The following is a 16,623-nucleotide window of genomic DNA, read 5'->3' as shown; positions in this document are numbered from 1 at the left end:
ATCAATCATGACAAAAAAGACGAAAACAAGTGTATCCACGTAGAAAAGGTAGAACGAATGATCTCAGCTGCGTAAAAGAACGCTAAATGCATATTGCCTGCTCATGTGCAGATGCATATAACTGACAGACGAAAAAGAAAGGAGTAATGTCCAGACATTATGATAAGGATTGATTATTCTTCATGAAGAACGCCGTTCGTCTCGGGTCGGATCTCCAGACGACTGGTCTTGCGACCCACTCCCTTGAAGAGGCTCAACCTCTTCATCACAGAGTCGCGGACGCCTCCGCTGTGAGACTGGCTATATGAATGGCCGCCGGGCGATCCGACCTGACTGCGGTCAGAAGACCGCACCGAGTGGTTGTCTCTGACAGAAGTGGCTCTGGCCACCCCGCCCCCCTTGATGCTGGTGATAGAATCGTCCCCAGACCGCCCGTGGTGTTGGGACCCGCTCCGACTGCGGTTGTCCTGCGAGCGTGAACCGCTTCTCGATAGCTGTTCTTGTACGTCCTCCGTAGAGGCTGCAATGGATGAGCCATGCTTGTGGACCATCTCCCCAAAGAAGCTCCGGCGTTTCGTATGAGTCGTCCCGGACTGAGCGGTGGTTCGACTGTGGATTGTTGCAGTATCATCATCATGGTCTTTTCCCTCCGTCTTCATGTCAATCACGGTGGCCACTGACCCGTTCGGTGCGTGGTTCGCTCGTTTGAAAGGGTTCATAATGCTAATCCGTTGGCTGACGGACGGTTTCTCCGAAGGCTTACGAACGTGGTGGCGGGGACTGATGGAGCGCGACTGCGATTGCTTTTGCCGGCTTTCTGCGGAAACCGGAGACTGCCGTTGAGTTGCCGGGCTCTCGACCGCCACAGGACTGAGAGAGACGAGTTCCGGGGCAAAAGCTTCCTCGAATTGACGCATGAGTTCGGCTTGCGTGGCCTGGTGCGCCGGACGGGCATACAGCGCAAGAGCATGCTTAATGGCCAAGGCATGGTCGATGAGAGCCACGGCCAGAGCATTCTTCATCGGGTCGGCCGACTCCTCGACCTTTTCAGTGTCGTCCTCGTCAGCTTCCGCCAGGAATTGACGGTAGAGGGCCACGCAACTGGCCGAAGAAGAGTTGAGGTCAAGCAGCTGCTGCAGCGCCTCCGTCAGACTGGACAGGCCCTGATCCTCGCCTGAGGCAGCTCGTCGCTCAAGCAACAACAGTTCCTGCGTTTTACGCCACGTTCGCTCGACGGCCGTCTGCAGCGGTGACAACGCAACCTCCTCCACGGCGACAATCTCACTCCGGCGGAGGATGTTCGGGAACGGCTCGGCGGTCGTAAAGATCGTCTTCTCCACCCATTGCTCCTGCACATCCGTGCCGCGGACGTGTCTCTTCAACGTCGAGGAGAACTGAGACGGTTCCGAGATCAACAGATGATCCCTGACGGCCTGTGGAATTTTCGACCGTTGGTAGACCGGATGCGTCATATCCCGGTGCGCGCTGACAGAGGTGATCTGCAAGAATTGACCTTCGTAGTCTTGCACCTCGCCAGAAGAGACAATCTGCGCCGCAGGATGCTCTCGCTGCATCCGGTCAACAAAGCTAGCCATTCTTTCATTCGGCGCACCCTCAAAGATAAATTGCTTGTCCCTCAAGGTAGGTGGGAACCCAAGCCCCTTGTAGACCACACGGAAATAGCGAGGGAACTGCTTCTCCTCCTTGGCAATGGATTCGTGGATCTTGGCCATCGAGCTTTGCGCGCGCGAAAGCTTGGCGAAATCCATCACCGTGTGCTCGTACTGCTCCGCGAGCTCTTTGTAGCAGACAAGCGCATGGGCCCAGGCTGTGGCGTCCTCGAAATGCTGGATGATGGCAAAATACAGCGATTCCTTGCGTTCGAATGCCGTCTGCTCGGGGAATGGAGGGTCAAGGACCTCGGGAACTACTCGCCTCGGGTCCCAATCGTAGAGATCGGCGTGGAACTGGAGGGCGAGACCGGCTTCGGTGAAGTTGCCCGCCGCCGCCTGTACGTCCGCTAATTCATGCACATAGCGAATGAAGATGTCTTCCCGGCCCATATCCTTCATATATTCCATCAACCTCAATGTATGCATACTTTCGGCCATCGAGCCGCTCTGCGATGCGACAAACAGATCCAAAAGCTCGTCGACGGTCGCGATGAGACCTTTGACGGCATCGGAGAGGTCCTCGTCCAAGGCAGCGCAGCCCTCAAAGTATTCGAGGAGTTCGCTGACGAACAGCTTCTGGATAATGCTCTCGTTCATCTTCTTTGTTTTGAAGAGATGATCCAGGCTGGATATGATTTCAGTCTCGACGATGGAAAGCTCTTGGTTCAGACCCCATTCGCTCAGAATCATGGTCCGTAAGATTTCCACCGCGACATGCCGTAATCCCTCGTGTACACTGAGGCAGAGTCCGATGATCGGTGCCACGAGGCCAGGCACATATTGAACCTGGTAGCCGCCGAGCTTGCGCAGCCCATACCGTTCCCGGTCCTCATCTGTCGTTTCCCAACCGATGGCCTCCCAGCTGGAGCGCAGCAGCTCTGCTCCCTGCTCACGAACGTCGCCTGCGATCTTCCAGACAGCCCTTCGTTTCTGCTCGGGGAATGTTTCCAAGGCCAGTGCATCACTGGACACAACCTTGAGCAAAGTCATGAAGAAGCTTTCCCACAACCTCGTATCAAAGCTCTCTGCGTCATCCGGCGCGGGCAAAAACTTGCTGGTCAGTAATGTAGCGAGGTATTCCAGACTCTTTACGGTAGCTCGGTGATTGTACACATGCACACTGAACCAACTCTCAGGATATGCTTCGCAGTTCAAAACGGAATTGTGAACCTCTAACGCTTGCGAAATAAACGTAGCAAGCTCGGGACCCTTAAGTGACGGCTTCTTCGGCTTGGGGATCGTTGCTGTGGCAGCCATAATCGCTGACAATTCGACCAGTGCCTCATCGAATTTCTGGCTGGTTTTCGAGGCCTTGACCTGGAACGGGAACGACTTGCTGAAGAGAAGAGACAGATAGCTAGTCTCCTCCACGCCATCCGGTATGATTGAATAGTATGACGAGACGATCTGTGGCATGAAACCGTACAACAACGGATCTGGCTGCTTCAGAAGCTGGGCCACGATCGCGCAACTCAACCGAACCTGATCGCGATATTGGTCGGTGATGGATCCGGTGGCTCCCCAGTACGGTTTCAGCCAGCCAATGCAACTGGAGATCAAAGTCCGTCTTTCTGGTCCGGATTCGAATATCTCCAGCTGCGTGTAGTGCTGTATCAGGACCAACTTGTACAGTATCAGAAGACCCTTGACGTCGCTGCAAGAGTCCATAAAGCTGAGCGCAATCATGATGATCTCGTCTTTGCTAATGACTTTGGATAGCCCCGGAAGCCACGTGTGGAAATGCTGCACCACAAGCGTCTTGCTGCCAACCATGGCCGGTGACGGATTCCTCATGAGGACTTCCAGAGATTTGAAGATGGTGTGCAAGTCCCGGTTGAAAGTGGACTGCACGCGAGTGATACCGATGCCTTCCTCCTTGGCCTTTTGCTGCTGCCTGGCATTGATGATGAACTTGAGGACATGTCGGCCGACCTTGAATGTGGCACGCAGACTCCGCGACTGTTGCACATCGGCACTAGCCTGAAGGAGGCGGAGATAGCTTCGCATCAGGCAGGGGGTAGCGAAGGGGAAATTGAATTGCTTGTCCGCATAGTGGTCAACCAGCGGGCCAAGGTTGAACCGTCGGTCATGGACGATACCAAGAACGGTCACAAGATTGTTGAATATCAGGTCTTCGTACTCCTCATTTCCGGCATTTTCCACCAGGATTCCAAATAGCGCATCAAACACACTGCTCAGCTGCTTGACGATCTCAATCTCAGGCACAAACAGAACCCTCTTCAAGGTATCCAAGACCTCATCTACCGGCCGGTCCTTCCAATGCAGCAAGCTCAGAATTACCTGGTCCTGCGAGTATTCAGTGCTACACAGGTAAGTCTCCAAGCGCAGGGTGGCCAGCGGCCCAGTAATCGCTTCATCCTTGGCCGATTCGTTCTTGCCGAGTGAGCTCCATGGGAGGGACAGGTAGGCACCCTTGCCGTTCTCGATGCTGGACGTGTGCTTGTCGTACGCATGCAGCAGCAGAGAATGAGGACCGTCGCGGATGAACGCCTGGTTGTCCCACAATGGCATCCATGCCAGGGCGAAAGGAAACTCGGGAGCGTCCGCAATGCTCATAATCAAATGAGCGCCTGGTATGTCCTCCGTAGGCACGTTCAGACGGATCGTCTGGTTCCAGGGCGTGCCACGTTCCGTAATCGTAGTTCGCCATGCGGTGTGTGCTACGTTGTTGGACGAGGGGAAAATGCATTTCTCAACTCGGGATCCAGAGGCCGCCCGCACCTCGAGGGTCAATTGCAGGTTGCGAAGCCCCGTAGTTGTCGGCACCGGGAGTTGGCCCGCCTGGGGATGTGATAAAAGAGCTTCGGGGGGAAAGGTGGCATGAGAAATGGTCACATAAATGTCGGACCGAGGTTTCGATGGCGCTTGAGAGAAGCCGATCCGCTTCGTTTGGATCACGTTGTGCATAATGGTTGGGTTCTTTCGGACCAGGGCGTCGGAATCCGAGTCCACGAATGGATACATGTGTAAATGTATGCGAGCCGCGCGCTCAGATCTCACGTATTTCCCGCTGGGGCTTGGGAGCAGCGTGCGTACCAAGCCGTCAAACCCATCAACATGGCCCTCGCCCTCTTCAAGCCACGACGACGGAGACCAGATGTTGACAATCTGCTCGGCGTCTTTCTCTTGCCGCAGGATCTGCGATACTTCCAGCAGACCGACTCCGAGAGTGCGCAGCGTCGTAGATGACTTTGAAGACTGCGTATCACCTCGGTCTTTAGTACTGGAAGAACTCTCCGAAGATTGGGGCGGCCCCGCGGAGCTTTCCTTCCCTGGCTCGGCGCTCTGAAGGCCCCGCGGCTTAGTGCTCCAGATCATACTGCGGCGAGTTCTGAGGCTACCCTTGCCTGGCTGGCCTGCGGAAGTTGGCGATTTCGCAGCCGAGGAACTACCTCGAGAAATTGAGGGTCTGGACTGGAGAGGGGCGCCTACTGCCGGCGTCTCCGGCACACGAACCTCAACGACGAGGTATAGTTTCGGGCCATTGGCCGATCCATCCCCAATGTCAGTGGCGCACAAATCAGTAAAGAGTGTTTTCAACTTGCTGCTCTGGCCCATGCTGGCGAAGGACTCGGGGGACGGAATATCTAGCAGGTATGTCTCCGATAAGGGCTTAGGGGTGCCACCATCGGTTTGGGAGCAGAGATGCACGGCGAGAGTGACTGGACCTGGGGAGTTGCCGGATACAGCATTAACCTCGAGGAGGAGATGGTGCAGCGATGCAGTATCAGAGTGCTGAGTGGGGCTCTCGTCCAACATGCTCATTTCGGATTGAAGCTTGGTCAATTGGACAGCAGAATCCTCGCCCGTCAATAATCGGCCTCTCTGCTCAGGATCCCGCACGATCACCTCCCCTCCCAGCATCTTGTTACCGCGGACAAGCTTCCAGACAACTTCCTGTCGTAATGCCTCCTTCTCATATGTCGTCAACACATCGTGCAACAGCTGCCTCCGCGCAAAGTCCAATTCTCGGACCAGGGTGTACATCTCTTCCACCACGTCATATTGACGCGCCAATAATAGTTCATGGAGATTCGTCGAATGCCATTCGCGCAGACATGAGGCGATCTCGTCGACCAGCGGCTCTGACAACGAGGTAGGAGTCTCGTCACCGATCTTGAGCATTGGAACCGGGGCAGCTGGCTTGGGCGCATTCGGATCACGAGGGGTCAGCGTCACCGGCGTCACCGGCGTATGAGGAAGCGAGGGTGTCTGAATGATGTGGTTGATGGAGACCGGACTTGCCTGACCGTCCTCGAGCCTCTGGATAAAGATCTGCGAGGGTTTGCCCTTCTTGGCAATGATGACATTCGATACCTCACCGGCCAGCTGCTCATCATCCTGCGAGTAAGCGACGCTGCTTCTGGTGTCTGTCACTGGATCATCTGCTCCTCGGTCGACACTCAATCGATCGCCACTGGTCAGCGCTTTCTGCCCGTCGCCATCGCCGAGCACTTCCCGAATCTCAACACAATTGCGAGGGAAAATGCCGGAGAAAACCCTCGCTTCGAGAGTTTGGCCCTTGGTGCTCGTCAGACCTGCCAAGATCGATGGCGGCGCGACCAGGTACCCACGACACCATTCTCCATTGACGCCCCCCTGCTCGATTATGTACAGTTCATCGCCAAGCTCTAGCGGCAGGTCGGCCGCTGTCGACGGCTGGAAAGGATAGATGGCAACGGCGAAGGCAATCCGAGGCAGAGGCCGCCAGGGCATATCTGCTATGAAAGGAGCGACACAGGGCAAGCCCCGCAGTGGTTTTCAACGGCCGTCGAGAAACGAGGGGCAGTGCGCCAATCGATGGAAGCGAGCAACGGATCGGAATTTGAGAGCGTGATAATCTTCCCGATCGAAGGAATGAGGGGGTCGCTACATGCGAGTGTTCACCTCTAGGCATATGTATGGACGGTTAGTGAGGTGTGGAATGTGCGATTCCTCGGAGCGAACACTTGGATACCAGAATATGTGTGTGATCGACACGGGCTTTCGTAGACGTATGAGAATTTAAAGAGTGCTAATTTGCCAATGTGAGGACTGCAGGGAGATCAGGTAGGTAACGGGAGATGTCAGTGTGCGTCGTTAAATCCAAAAAGAGCGTCGGTGACAGGGGATCATGGTCTCGATGGCTGGAGCCAGGAGCGCAACAAGAAACCTAGAATTGTAAACAAATTCAGTATCAGCATTGGAAATGCAAAACGTCAGTCTGCTTTCTTCTTTTCTTCTTTTCTTCTTTTCCTTTTCCCCTCTCCTTTGAGTTTAATTTTCTCCGCCTTGCCCCCCTTGATAGCGGTGGATGCATTAATATTGCGCTGTGGAGAACCAGCACCAGTTCCCCTTGCCAGAGAAATGTGGAGAAAATCGCCGTTCAAAGGGGGGGGGAAGAGAGTATTGAAGGAGATGGCGGGGTGCTTACCGAGTTGAGAATGGCAGGAAACGGCAGAGAGAGAGTTCAATAACAGATATAAGAGAAAGTGAGAAGGCGAAAGGGAGAAAGGTTGGTAAAGAAGCGATCACGATGGAAAGAAATATTGAAGCTCCGAAAAAGGGTCCCGACTGCAAAAGGTCCAGGCACCCAGGCAGGAAACTTGCTGATCGTTCACACTAGACGGGCCTGAACACAAACCTACTCGATACTACGTATCTACTAGTTTGGAGGCTGGATTCTTCGAATATGAAGTCTAATTTCATTCATTGATATAACCGATTGCATTGCAACTATCGCAGTCGGTTATGCTGATGCTTCAGTATCCCGAGTCCAGTCCCTCGAATCACGATCGAGTCAAAGTACGTACTGTACTCTCTACCCCAGCCTTTATATTCTCCCCTCGATCGAGATTGACACGATCAAGCCATGCATCTCTAGCACGTTCTTCTAGATAATCCACAAATTACGTCTGCTGAGCCCTGTATGATGTATCTCGGTCTCTGGTCTTGTTACTCGTCATGTCACCCATTGATAAAAAGAAAAAGACTCTGCTCCAACCACGGCGCAGTATCGGCCCCTGAACCAGACCCAATCGCACCTAGAGATGTATTGACAAAATGGATACATCACTATCCACCTTTCTACAGTATCAAAATAATTAAGATGATCGCCTCTTTATTCGGAACTTGATGCGCGCTTTCCTTCAGCCAACCAGTGATAAAACAGTAGTGCAGATCGTCAAACGATGCCCGAGTCTTGGGTACGGTCCAGGAGTTATTCTGAAACACGATCGACTTTGGCAACGAACATGTTCGTGGTCCTGATGATGGACTGTTGATCACCATAAATTTCTCTTACCTGGGAGTATTGCTTCGAATGTCAAGATTACTTATTGGTATTTGCGTCTGTCTGCTTAATACATGACCTCTGGAGATTTGCTGAAAACCGTACATTAGGAACATGGGCCTGGGCAGATATACTATGATATATACCAGTGGAGACCACCTAGCTAGATAGAGAAGAGTGAGCCATAGGAAAGCAAAACAACTCATTGGTGGACGCTCTCAGTCAATGAACAAGAATTTGAGTGACGAAGATGCTCGTCTCTTTATTAATAATATATCTAGACCACGTTCCTACATACAGTCTGCAAAGCTGGACACAGTTGAGCTTTTTCCGGCCATCATTCCACCACTCCGGCTCTCGTACCCATGCTCCACCAGGTTATTTTAGCAAAGTCTTGATTTCAACCTGGTGGATGTCTTTCCTAACGTTTAATCCATATAAATTTCAGTGTCATCTTTGCAAGGGTTCTCGAGAAAAAATTGCACGTCTGTCTTTTCTAATCATGTACCTTCAGGCTCTCAATCTTTGGCGTGGAAGAAATCCTCCAGGCATCAAGTGCAAGACCTTGCTGACCCTTTCCGAAGGATATCCACCAGATATATGGAATAATTCCTTCCAGTAAGATCTGAAAAAAGATGAGCGGCTGGATGCGTCCAGAATGAGTGGCTTTGATCCTGGTGTCCACTTTATCACTCGCAGATAACCTCACTGGCTGGTAAGCCAAGAAGCACAAGTAGTCTGACAAGATACGATAAGCCTCTGATGTGCGCGGAGGGCTTGAAAAAGGAGCTAAATACTATATACCGTTAACAAACTAGAAGACATCCGGGCATGGCCACCACAAATCCGCGGCCGTAGCCCAGGGGTGCTACATATTAAGCGTGTCGCTTGCCAAATGAGCTGAACTTGCAATCCGAATCATCCCAGGGACTGACCCGGAGAAATCTCTCTAGGCAGTTACGGGTACGTCTTGCCCTCTTCGCACACCTGCTTGAAAACCTCCTCTGTGTGCTGCACCACCTTCTCCACCGCGCCCTGTATCCTCGTCCTCTGTATTTTCTTGTTTGGCGGAAACACCTCACTATCCCAATTCAACCAGTAGCAACCACTCCCTTTCGTCCCATCGCTGCCAGCAGTGATATCCCCTTCCCTTCCCTCAGCTTTCGGAGGAAACCTCCCACTTGTCGCCGCAAACAAATGCCTCTCCCCACTTTCCTGAAGAGGGACCATAAACGGCCTCAACAGCGGCGTCAGTACAGCCGACAGTACTCGTCCAGCTGGCAGTTCACGCATCACGCCCGTGGCCACTCCAGAGGGGTATGCGTGGACAAAGGAGGTATGCGGGTGTCGCTCCGCCATACTTTCCAGGAAAAAGTTACCCATCAGGCTGGCGTGCCAACCGCATTTTTTCAGGGTAAAGGTGTGCTTCAGACTAAGGTCAGAGAAGTCGAGGGTGCCAGCGCCGCCGGCGCGGACGGAGACCATTGGATCTAGAACAGAGACTACGCGGGATAGTCTGGCGCCGGCGTCGACAGAGGGGTCTTGAGCGGCTGCGCTCAACTGAGGAAGCAAATTGGTGATGAATCGCATCCGCGTGTAGTAATGCAGCACGAATTTTCGGTCCAGACCTTCGGCCGTCTCGTCTCGGCCTTTCAGCGTCAAATACCCGGGAGTCATGAAAAGCAGGTTAATTGATTTTTCTCTTGATGCGAGCTCGGCGCACACGCTGTCGACATTTTTGAGAAGGGATATGTCGGCTTGGAGAAAGGTTGGCTGGGCGGAGGGGTTGATGCTTTTGATGGAGGCGATGGCAGCATCGGCGGCGGACTGGCTGCGGCCGATGAGGTAGATCTTGGGCGATGTGGTGTAACGGGTGAGGGCGAGGGCCGTTGAGAGGGCGATACCAGAGGTACCGCCGACTGGAGGGTATTAGCGAGTTGGAGGCTTCCGAAAGAGGAATATCTGCACCAATTGTTTCATCGTAGAGTGTGGAATATTGGAGGAGCTGAACTTACCAAACACCGCGACGAGACCTGAGGCTAGGGATGTGAGAGCCGCATTGTGGGCTTGGACGGCGTGAAGGGTTACCATTGTTGCTTTGACCTCTGGCAGATTAGTAGGATGTAGGACACACGCCTGTGAGTCTAGGATTTCTTACGAAGAACACTCGATGCAGAAAGAGAAAATGAACTAGAAAATCTGGAGACAGCGTTCAGAGAGATGAACTATCCGATAGCCAGCTGCACTTTGGGAACTAAGACGAGGCCAGCAACGAGAAAGTCGATGGACTGCGGACAGGGATGACGAGAGTTACTTACTACTGCACGTCGATCTTCCAGCCAAAAACCAGCTCGAACCGACTGTGCAACTGTCCAGATTATATGCAGCAAAGTAGGCAAAAATAAGGATCTTTCACTAAACGACCCCAATAGATGAAAGTGTTGAGGGGGATGGCTGACGAGAAGGATGCAGTGGCTGACGTGAACCACCGGGAGATGGTTGATGATAGGGGGAAACTCATCACAAACAAAAAACAGCTTCAGTCAGCCAAAACTCGGAGCAAAGAAAGCCGCGCACTAGGCAACATGCTACTTCATCTCATAATGAAGCTCCCTTGTAGCATCCTCTGCTACTGGAAGTTGACAGCGACAGGCCATCCCGATAACCCGTGTTCTACCCTCCCAACTTCAGTGCTACCTTTACTACAGTCCATAGTTTCTGGGTGACCATCATCCTTGGAGCCGCCGAACAACTACACCCGCAGACATGAGCGCGGTGGGCAAGTTCGGGCCCAATGGTCGACTGGGAGTCCGAGAGTGCGGAGGACAGCATCCGCCGCCATCTCCAGTCTGGAGGTGAGGGAAGCAGAGGTTCCCAAGTAGGCCAAACGGTTCACAGAGCAGGGCACTCGTTCAGCGGCTGGACAGAACACCTATGCTGCGGAGCCTGGATCGACACTGGACCCAATGGTGAACACTTTAATGCTCGTGCTTGGTGTCAGGGCAGGGGAGTTCAACCAGGCACGTCTATATCTAGTAGAGGTACTATGACGATGAGTCTGTACATGTATTAACTACTAACGCTACTAAAAGACTATTCACAGATCCCTAAATAATGATATACCTACTTAGATTGGGATGAAGCTCCGTGAACGCGTCTCTCGGACTTGTACATACCTCTGGCAGTGACAGACAGTCAGTTCCGTCTGGGCAGCGGCAGTGGCAGCAGCAAGACAGGGATATCGCGCTCCAAACCTGACTGCAAACTGCAGACTGCAGTTCTGGTGCGATTGAGCAGGCCAATTCCCAAGCGGACAGGACAGCAGAGGAAGAAGGTCATTCTCAATTTGGCAGTGAAATTGCAAATTGCAAATCAATCGAGGTCTGGTTTGAGGTCATATTGTGATTAGGCACGATGATAATAATCACATTGATGGCTGGCGCTCGCATATATCGACTCATTGGACAGTCAGTGACAGTAGTACAAGTACAGGGTCAATCATATATTAGGCTAACTGAAGACAATCCATCGAATGCTGTATCCAAATACGCCATAGTTCTATAGTCGTCAATGTCAATGCTTCATAAATCCTCCCTGAGCCCGGAATAACGCAAAACATGGAGGCAGGCTGAGAAGCAATACAACAGAAAGATAAGAAAAAAAATGCTACCGGTTGAACATGGCAATGGCATCCTCCTTCCGCCATTCCAGCTCAAGTTGCCCCTCGTAGACTGCATCCAACACGTGTCGCGTTCGATCATACGCTTCCTCGTACCGCCGTTCGCACGCTCGAAGCACTTTCAAGACCAGGCTGCGACTTAGCCCCGGGTCGTCTGCATCCCCAAAGTGCTTGTCCACTCGTTTCTTCAACAATTCAATCCCGCGCCGAATCTCTTTGCTGTCATACATCGCCAATACCTTCTTGGCAACGGACCGGGAGTGGCTGGGACGGCTCGCGATGTCCGCTGGGTTACCGCCCGCAGCCATCAGGCCTTCAGCCGAATCGATAAACTCCAGCAGCTTACCCAGTGGTCGGTGGATCACCAGGTCCAGGTACAGCTTCAGGTGTTCCTCGTAATCTTGGTGCGCTCGATCGCGCCACCGCTCCAGGACAGGGAGGCCGCGCACATCCACCTCTTCAATGTAGTGGTTCATATTCTCAATGAGAAGGATATGGTAATTCAGCACTTCCTTGTCTTCGGGGTCGCCCGCACTAGCAGCCACTCCAGTCGGCGCCTCCTTGGCAATAAATTTCAGAGACTCCCACATAGCTCGGTTGATCCGATCATAAGCGTCATTGACACTGACCCGAATGTCAAAGAACTCCTGGTTGGGCTGAGAGAGCATATTCTCAACCGCCGCAGAGAAGTTGGGGAAGATGCGAATGAACGAGATGACCCCCTTGCGCTTGTTGACCTTGACCTTGGTGTCCTCGATTCCCCGGATTTGTTCGTCAACGAAGCGGTTAAACAGGCCATTCAGACGGGAGTGCAGCTTCTGCAGGCAGCGAATAATGAACTCTTGGTTGGTATCATCAAAGTCCGACATGGCTTTTTCCAGAGCAGACAAAATTCCAATTCCCTGTCTATGAACGTGTTAGCTTCTATATCGCGATAATCATTATAGGATCATGTGGCCTACAGAGGATCCGGCTGGATGGCCCAGTCCACAAGGTTTTGCATGTCCGTCGACCAGAACGAGTAGAGCTCGTCCATAATTTGCTCGACTTTTCTAGCCATACCCCGGTCAGGATCATGCGGCTGCCTGGCGCTGAAATCAGGAAGTGGTCGCTCATCGGGGTTGCCAGAGGCCACGAAGTCGGAAAACTCGATGTTACTCAAGGAGCTCAGGTGAAAGAAATGAACGATAAAGTTCTGCTCTTCAGAGATCATCTTCAGGGTTTCCTGAAGTGCGCCGGCAAAGACTTCGCAGGGCTCCAGTCTCCCATGCTGCTTCTCACCCGGCGTAAGCCGCAGACCAGCTGCGGCCCTGATCGTTTTGCCTCGTCGCACCGTCAACTTACGTGCTGCCATTGTAATGCCCTCGCTTTCCTTTTCTTTCTCCTGGTGGGTGAAGAGGAGCTCCTGTTCTTCCCCACTAGGTTTCCTGCCGGCTCTCTTCCACGCCAAGTTGTTGTCCCGGAATTCGTTCTGGTAAGGCAGTTTGGCTTGTTGTTCGTAGAGACTGATCAGTCCATGCCACTCAGACCCGCTGACCTCTCTGGCGAAAAGCATCAAAGCGTTGTACATCCATAACTCTTGACGGAAATACGCTCGAGCTTCGCTGTCCAGCTTGAGAGGATCCTTGGGGCCATTCGCTGCAGCATCGACCCTCTTCTGTTCGGCCACTTTATAGGCAATAGCCATGAACTGACGAAGTCGTTGCAGGAACATTCGAGACTGTGTTCGGTATTCTTCCTTCTTCTCTTTGATGGCGCGCATCTGTCCTATTTCCGTGTCGGCATACACCCCGACGCTCCCTTGCTCCCCAGCAGCATCACCCAACCGCTTTTTATTCTGCCATATATCGGGATCAATCATCAGCATGGCTTTATATAGCGTCGATAGAGCCGCCTCGGTCTCTCTCAAACCATCTGGATTACTGAGCGACGACTCTTTGAGCGGCTGTAAGTCAACGATAGAGATAGAGAGCGTCTTCAAAAGATTTTGAAGCTCATTATGAAGCAACTTCTGGTTGGCAGTCTGCACCTGCAAACCTTGAGATTGTGTCTCGATATATGACACATCTTCGTGCAATGTCTGTATTCATACGATTAGAAGGGGAACAAAAAAGTATCACGGCGAAGACTTACGTTGAGTTCGTGCGAGTACAGAGTTAGTAGGCCGTCCAGCTCTTCGCACTCTTCAATGGTTTTGTCAATTAACCTTGCCAGTTGGTCTACCTTGCCTTCCTGTTGTTCAAGGTTACCAAGCCAGCTTGTGGCCTCGACGCGCCCGATCTCACGGCGAATGTCTGCCTCAAGATCCTCAATCTTCTTGTCGTCGCTCAGACGTCCATTCCAGCCCAGATCAGTCAAAATATCATCAAAGTCCGCACCACGCCCTTCCAGGATATTCGAGTCAATCCCCAGAGCCTGACAATACTTTATAGTGTTGTCTTCACGACGCCTACGACGGCCATTCGGCGACGGAGAGACGGACCTTGCTCTTTCATCCGCGACGGTCTTGACTTCGTCTCTGGCAGTATCTCTAGCTTCGTCCCGAGATTCAACACCAGTGTTAGCATTTTCCAACGCTGGAGGCTGTGTAACCTCGACCGTGGGAGGCTCCAACGCAGTAGGAGCCACAGGAGAGGGCGCTTCTTTAACTGGAGACGGAAGGGCAGGGGGCGTCTCTTTGTCGGGTGTGCCAGACGCAGCCGCAGGGTTGACCTCGGTTCCAACTCGAAGCGAGGGTGCGGGAACGACGCCGGTGATCCCGTCTGGTTCATCTGAAATACTTTGCTGTTTTTTCGCTGCGGCCAGTAGTCTCTCACCAGCACCACCGGGTCGGGGCTTGAACGCGCCGTAGGCAGTGGCGGCTTTGCGCAATGCACCCGCAATGTCTTTGCTTGGTTTCTTCTTGATCATTGGGCCCAGCCCCGGGCGGTGTGCATCTGAGTCTTCTTCAACCGACTTGGAGGATTCGGGAGAGCTGACCGGCGGTGGACTCGGTAATCTCTCCCGTGGTGGTTCGCTCGGTTCAGCTGCGGGTGGAGTCACGGATGGTGCTGTTTCCAGAGGCGCAGCGGCCACAGACGGTGTAGGTACATTGTTACTTCTCGAAGAAGCTGGTCTCAGTGCAGGTGGTATGTCAGGAGACTGCATCTTGACGGGACCGGCTGGTTTATCAATGACCTGAGACTCTACCTGCATCTCTGGAACTGACAGATTTTCCCTGCTCTCGCGCAAAGTCCTATTTGCTTCCATGCTGCTTGCCGGGGTCTGCATAACATCGAGGTTCTCGGCAGACACAGACACAGCTGTGCTAGGTCGGGCGTCCTTATCGCCTCCAATCTCGTGCAGACTCGAGCTTAAGTCCTCAGTCCGAGGCACAGGGCTGGGGTCTAGGCCAGCTTTCGCATCCTGTAGTAAGGGTGCCGGTCGAGGGTCTGAACCAAGATCTGCTTGGCTGCTTGGTGTATGTGACACTGGCTTAGCAGCAGCCAGACTATCAGTAACCTCTTTAGTTCTTGGTTCCGGTGGCGGTAGCACGGGTGCCTTGGGCAGACGTTCATTTGACCGCGGAGGAGGTTCACCTCGTGGGTCAGGGGAAACTGCTCCCAGCGGTTGGGGAGTTTGGCCCAACGGCGAAGGAGCAGCCACTCTTCCTGACTGGCTTGTGGACGGCCTTTGCATCTGATCTCGACTTCTTTGCGCTCGTAGAGCGTACTCTTCAGAGGGCTGTCGTCTGAACTCACGGGAAATATCGCGCGGGCCATCGCGGCTGGGCGCGCGACCGGTGTATGGCGACTGAGGCCGGCTGCCCTGCGAGGACGGGGAGCGGGTGGCAGGTCCTTGCCCCATGCCTCGCGAGCCCGGAGGAGCAGGAGAAGGGCTTCCAACGAGCAATTGTCTCTCGCGATCATCGAACCCAATGAGGTTCGGCACTTTTCCGCCGGTGTATTTCCGATAGATCTTCACGAGACTGCCGATGAAAAAATCCTTTTCCTTGGAGCTCCTAGCATGCCAGTAGTACGGTTTCCCCACAGTTACTACAAAGCCAACAGTGGCAGCCCACTGCTTATGTTGTTGTTCCAGTGGCGTTGACGGAACAAACCCGGTATATGATTGAATTGAGGACAAATCATCGAGCATCCATGTCTTCCCGATAGAAAATGTGCCATCGTTGTTCTCTCGAGCTTTATGCATGCGCACTCTTCCTGATCTCCTAACAGCCACGATAATAACTCGAGGTTTTTTGTTCTCAGGTGGTGAATTGGGAGGGGCAGGGGTCGACGGATGCGCGGCGTCTTCTATAATGCGAACATGGGTTATGTACGATTCGACCACTGTTCCCGTAGAGGGGGGGTCAGTCTGAAATGTCCAGAATGTCGATTCTAGGAGAGATTCCCATGTCTCGGCGCAAGGTTATTGCTTTAGGAGTACAGGAAAGCAGCAGACTGGAAATAACCCCCGAACTCCCTTCTCAATCGCCGTAGTCCGCTCCAACAACCAAATTGGAGCGCAAGTGAAAGGTGCAAAGAAATGTATACGTACAAGAGCCATCACTGTCCTTCTTCGAGAAACAACTTTGAATGATTCGTCTCTTTTCGTCTTCGAACTTCTCCGCCCGTGACATTGTTGCCTCGCCGGGCCCAGTGAAACCGCCATTGCGACCGTCGCCCATTCGGCGTGGCTCTCGATGCGGTGGGACGTCGTTGGGTGCAGGCACCCGAGACCGATCACGACTGCTCATGGCTGGTTCTTTGCGCCTTCAGAACTTCGATCACTCGTGGGTATGATCTGAGGATTAGACGAACATGGTCGGAGAATCAGGGGCGGGCAACTCGGAAATGACGCGCCCTATAGGAGGAAAAAACTCAAACTAGAGAAGCCAAGAGGCTTATGATGCGATATAGACCATTGAAGTCAACCGAGGAGCCGAGTTGCAAGTGCAAGCTAGCTTGATGTGAGAGTGTTGTCGATTATACAGGCAC

The 16,623-nt window shown here is 53.0% G+C and overlaps 3 protein-coding genes across 3 annotated transcripts, besides 1 other annotated feature; all 3 read right to left on the bottom strand.

Annotated features, from left to right (window-relative positions):
- Positions 1-173: 173 nt before the first annotated feature.
- Positions 174-6,410, bottom strand: NFIA_020420 (guanine nucleotide exchange factor DCK1; the record flags this gene model as incomplete). The annotated part of the gene is made up of 1 exon (XM_001265230.1): positions 174-6,410. The coding sequence occupies one exon, from the start codon at positions 6,408-6,410 to the stop codon at positions 174-176; it is 6,237 nt and encodes a 2,078-aa protein (XP_001265231.1).
- A 492-nt stretch (positions 6,411-6,902) lies between these two features.
- Positions 6,903-6,929: a microsatellite.
- A 1,993-nt stretch (positions 6,930-8,922) lies between these two features.
- Positions 8,923-10,056, bottom strand: NFIA_020410 (uncharacterized protein; the record flags this gene model as incomplete). Its single annotated transcript, XM_001265229.1, has 2 exons — positions 8,923-9,884; positions 9,981-10,056. The coding sequence occupies 2 exons, from the start codon at positions 10,054-10,056 to the stop codon at positions 8,923-8,925; spliced, it is 1,038 nt and encodes a 345-aa protein (XP_001265230.1).
- Positions 10,057-11,631: 1,575 nt separating this feature from the next.
- On the bottom strand, positions 11,632-16,382 carry NFIA_020400 (GTP-Rho binding exocyst subunit SEC3; the record flags this gene model as incomplete). The annotated part of the gene is made up of 4 exons (XM_001265228.1): positions 11,632-12,550; positions 12,607-13,724; positions 13,778-15,975; positions 16,184-16,382. The coding sequence occupies 4 exons, from the start codon at positions 16,380-16,382 to the stop codon at positions 11,632-11,634; spliced, it is 4,434 nt and encodes a 1,477-aa protein (XP_001265229.1).
- Positions 16,383-16,623: the final 241 nt, after the last annotated feature.

Source organism: Aspergillus fischeri, genomic scaffold (genome assembly GCF_000149645.3).
Source record: "Aspergillus fischeri NRRL 181 1099437636249 genomic scaffold, whole genome shotgun sequence".
NCBI lineage: Eukaryota > Fungi > Ascomycota > Eurotiomycetes > Eurotiales > Aspergillaceae > Aspergillus > Aspergillus fischeri.
This window is presented reverse-complemented; position numbering and strand designations above follow the sequence as displayed.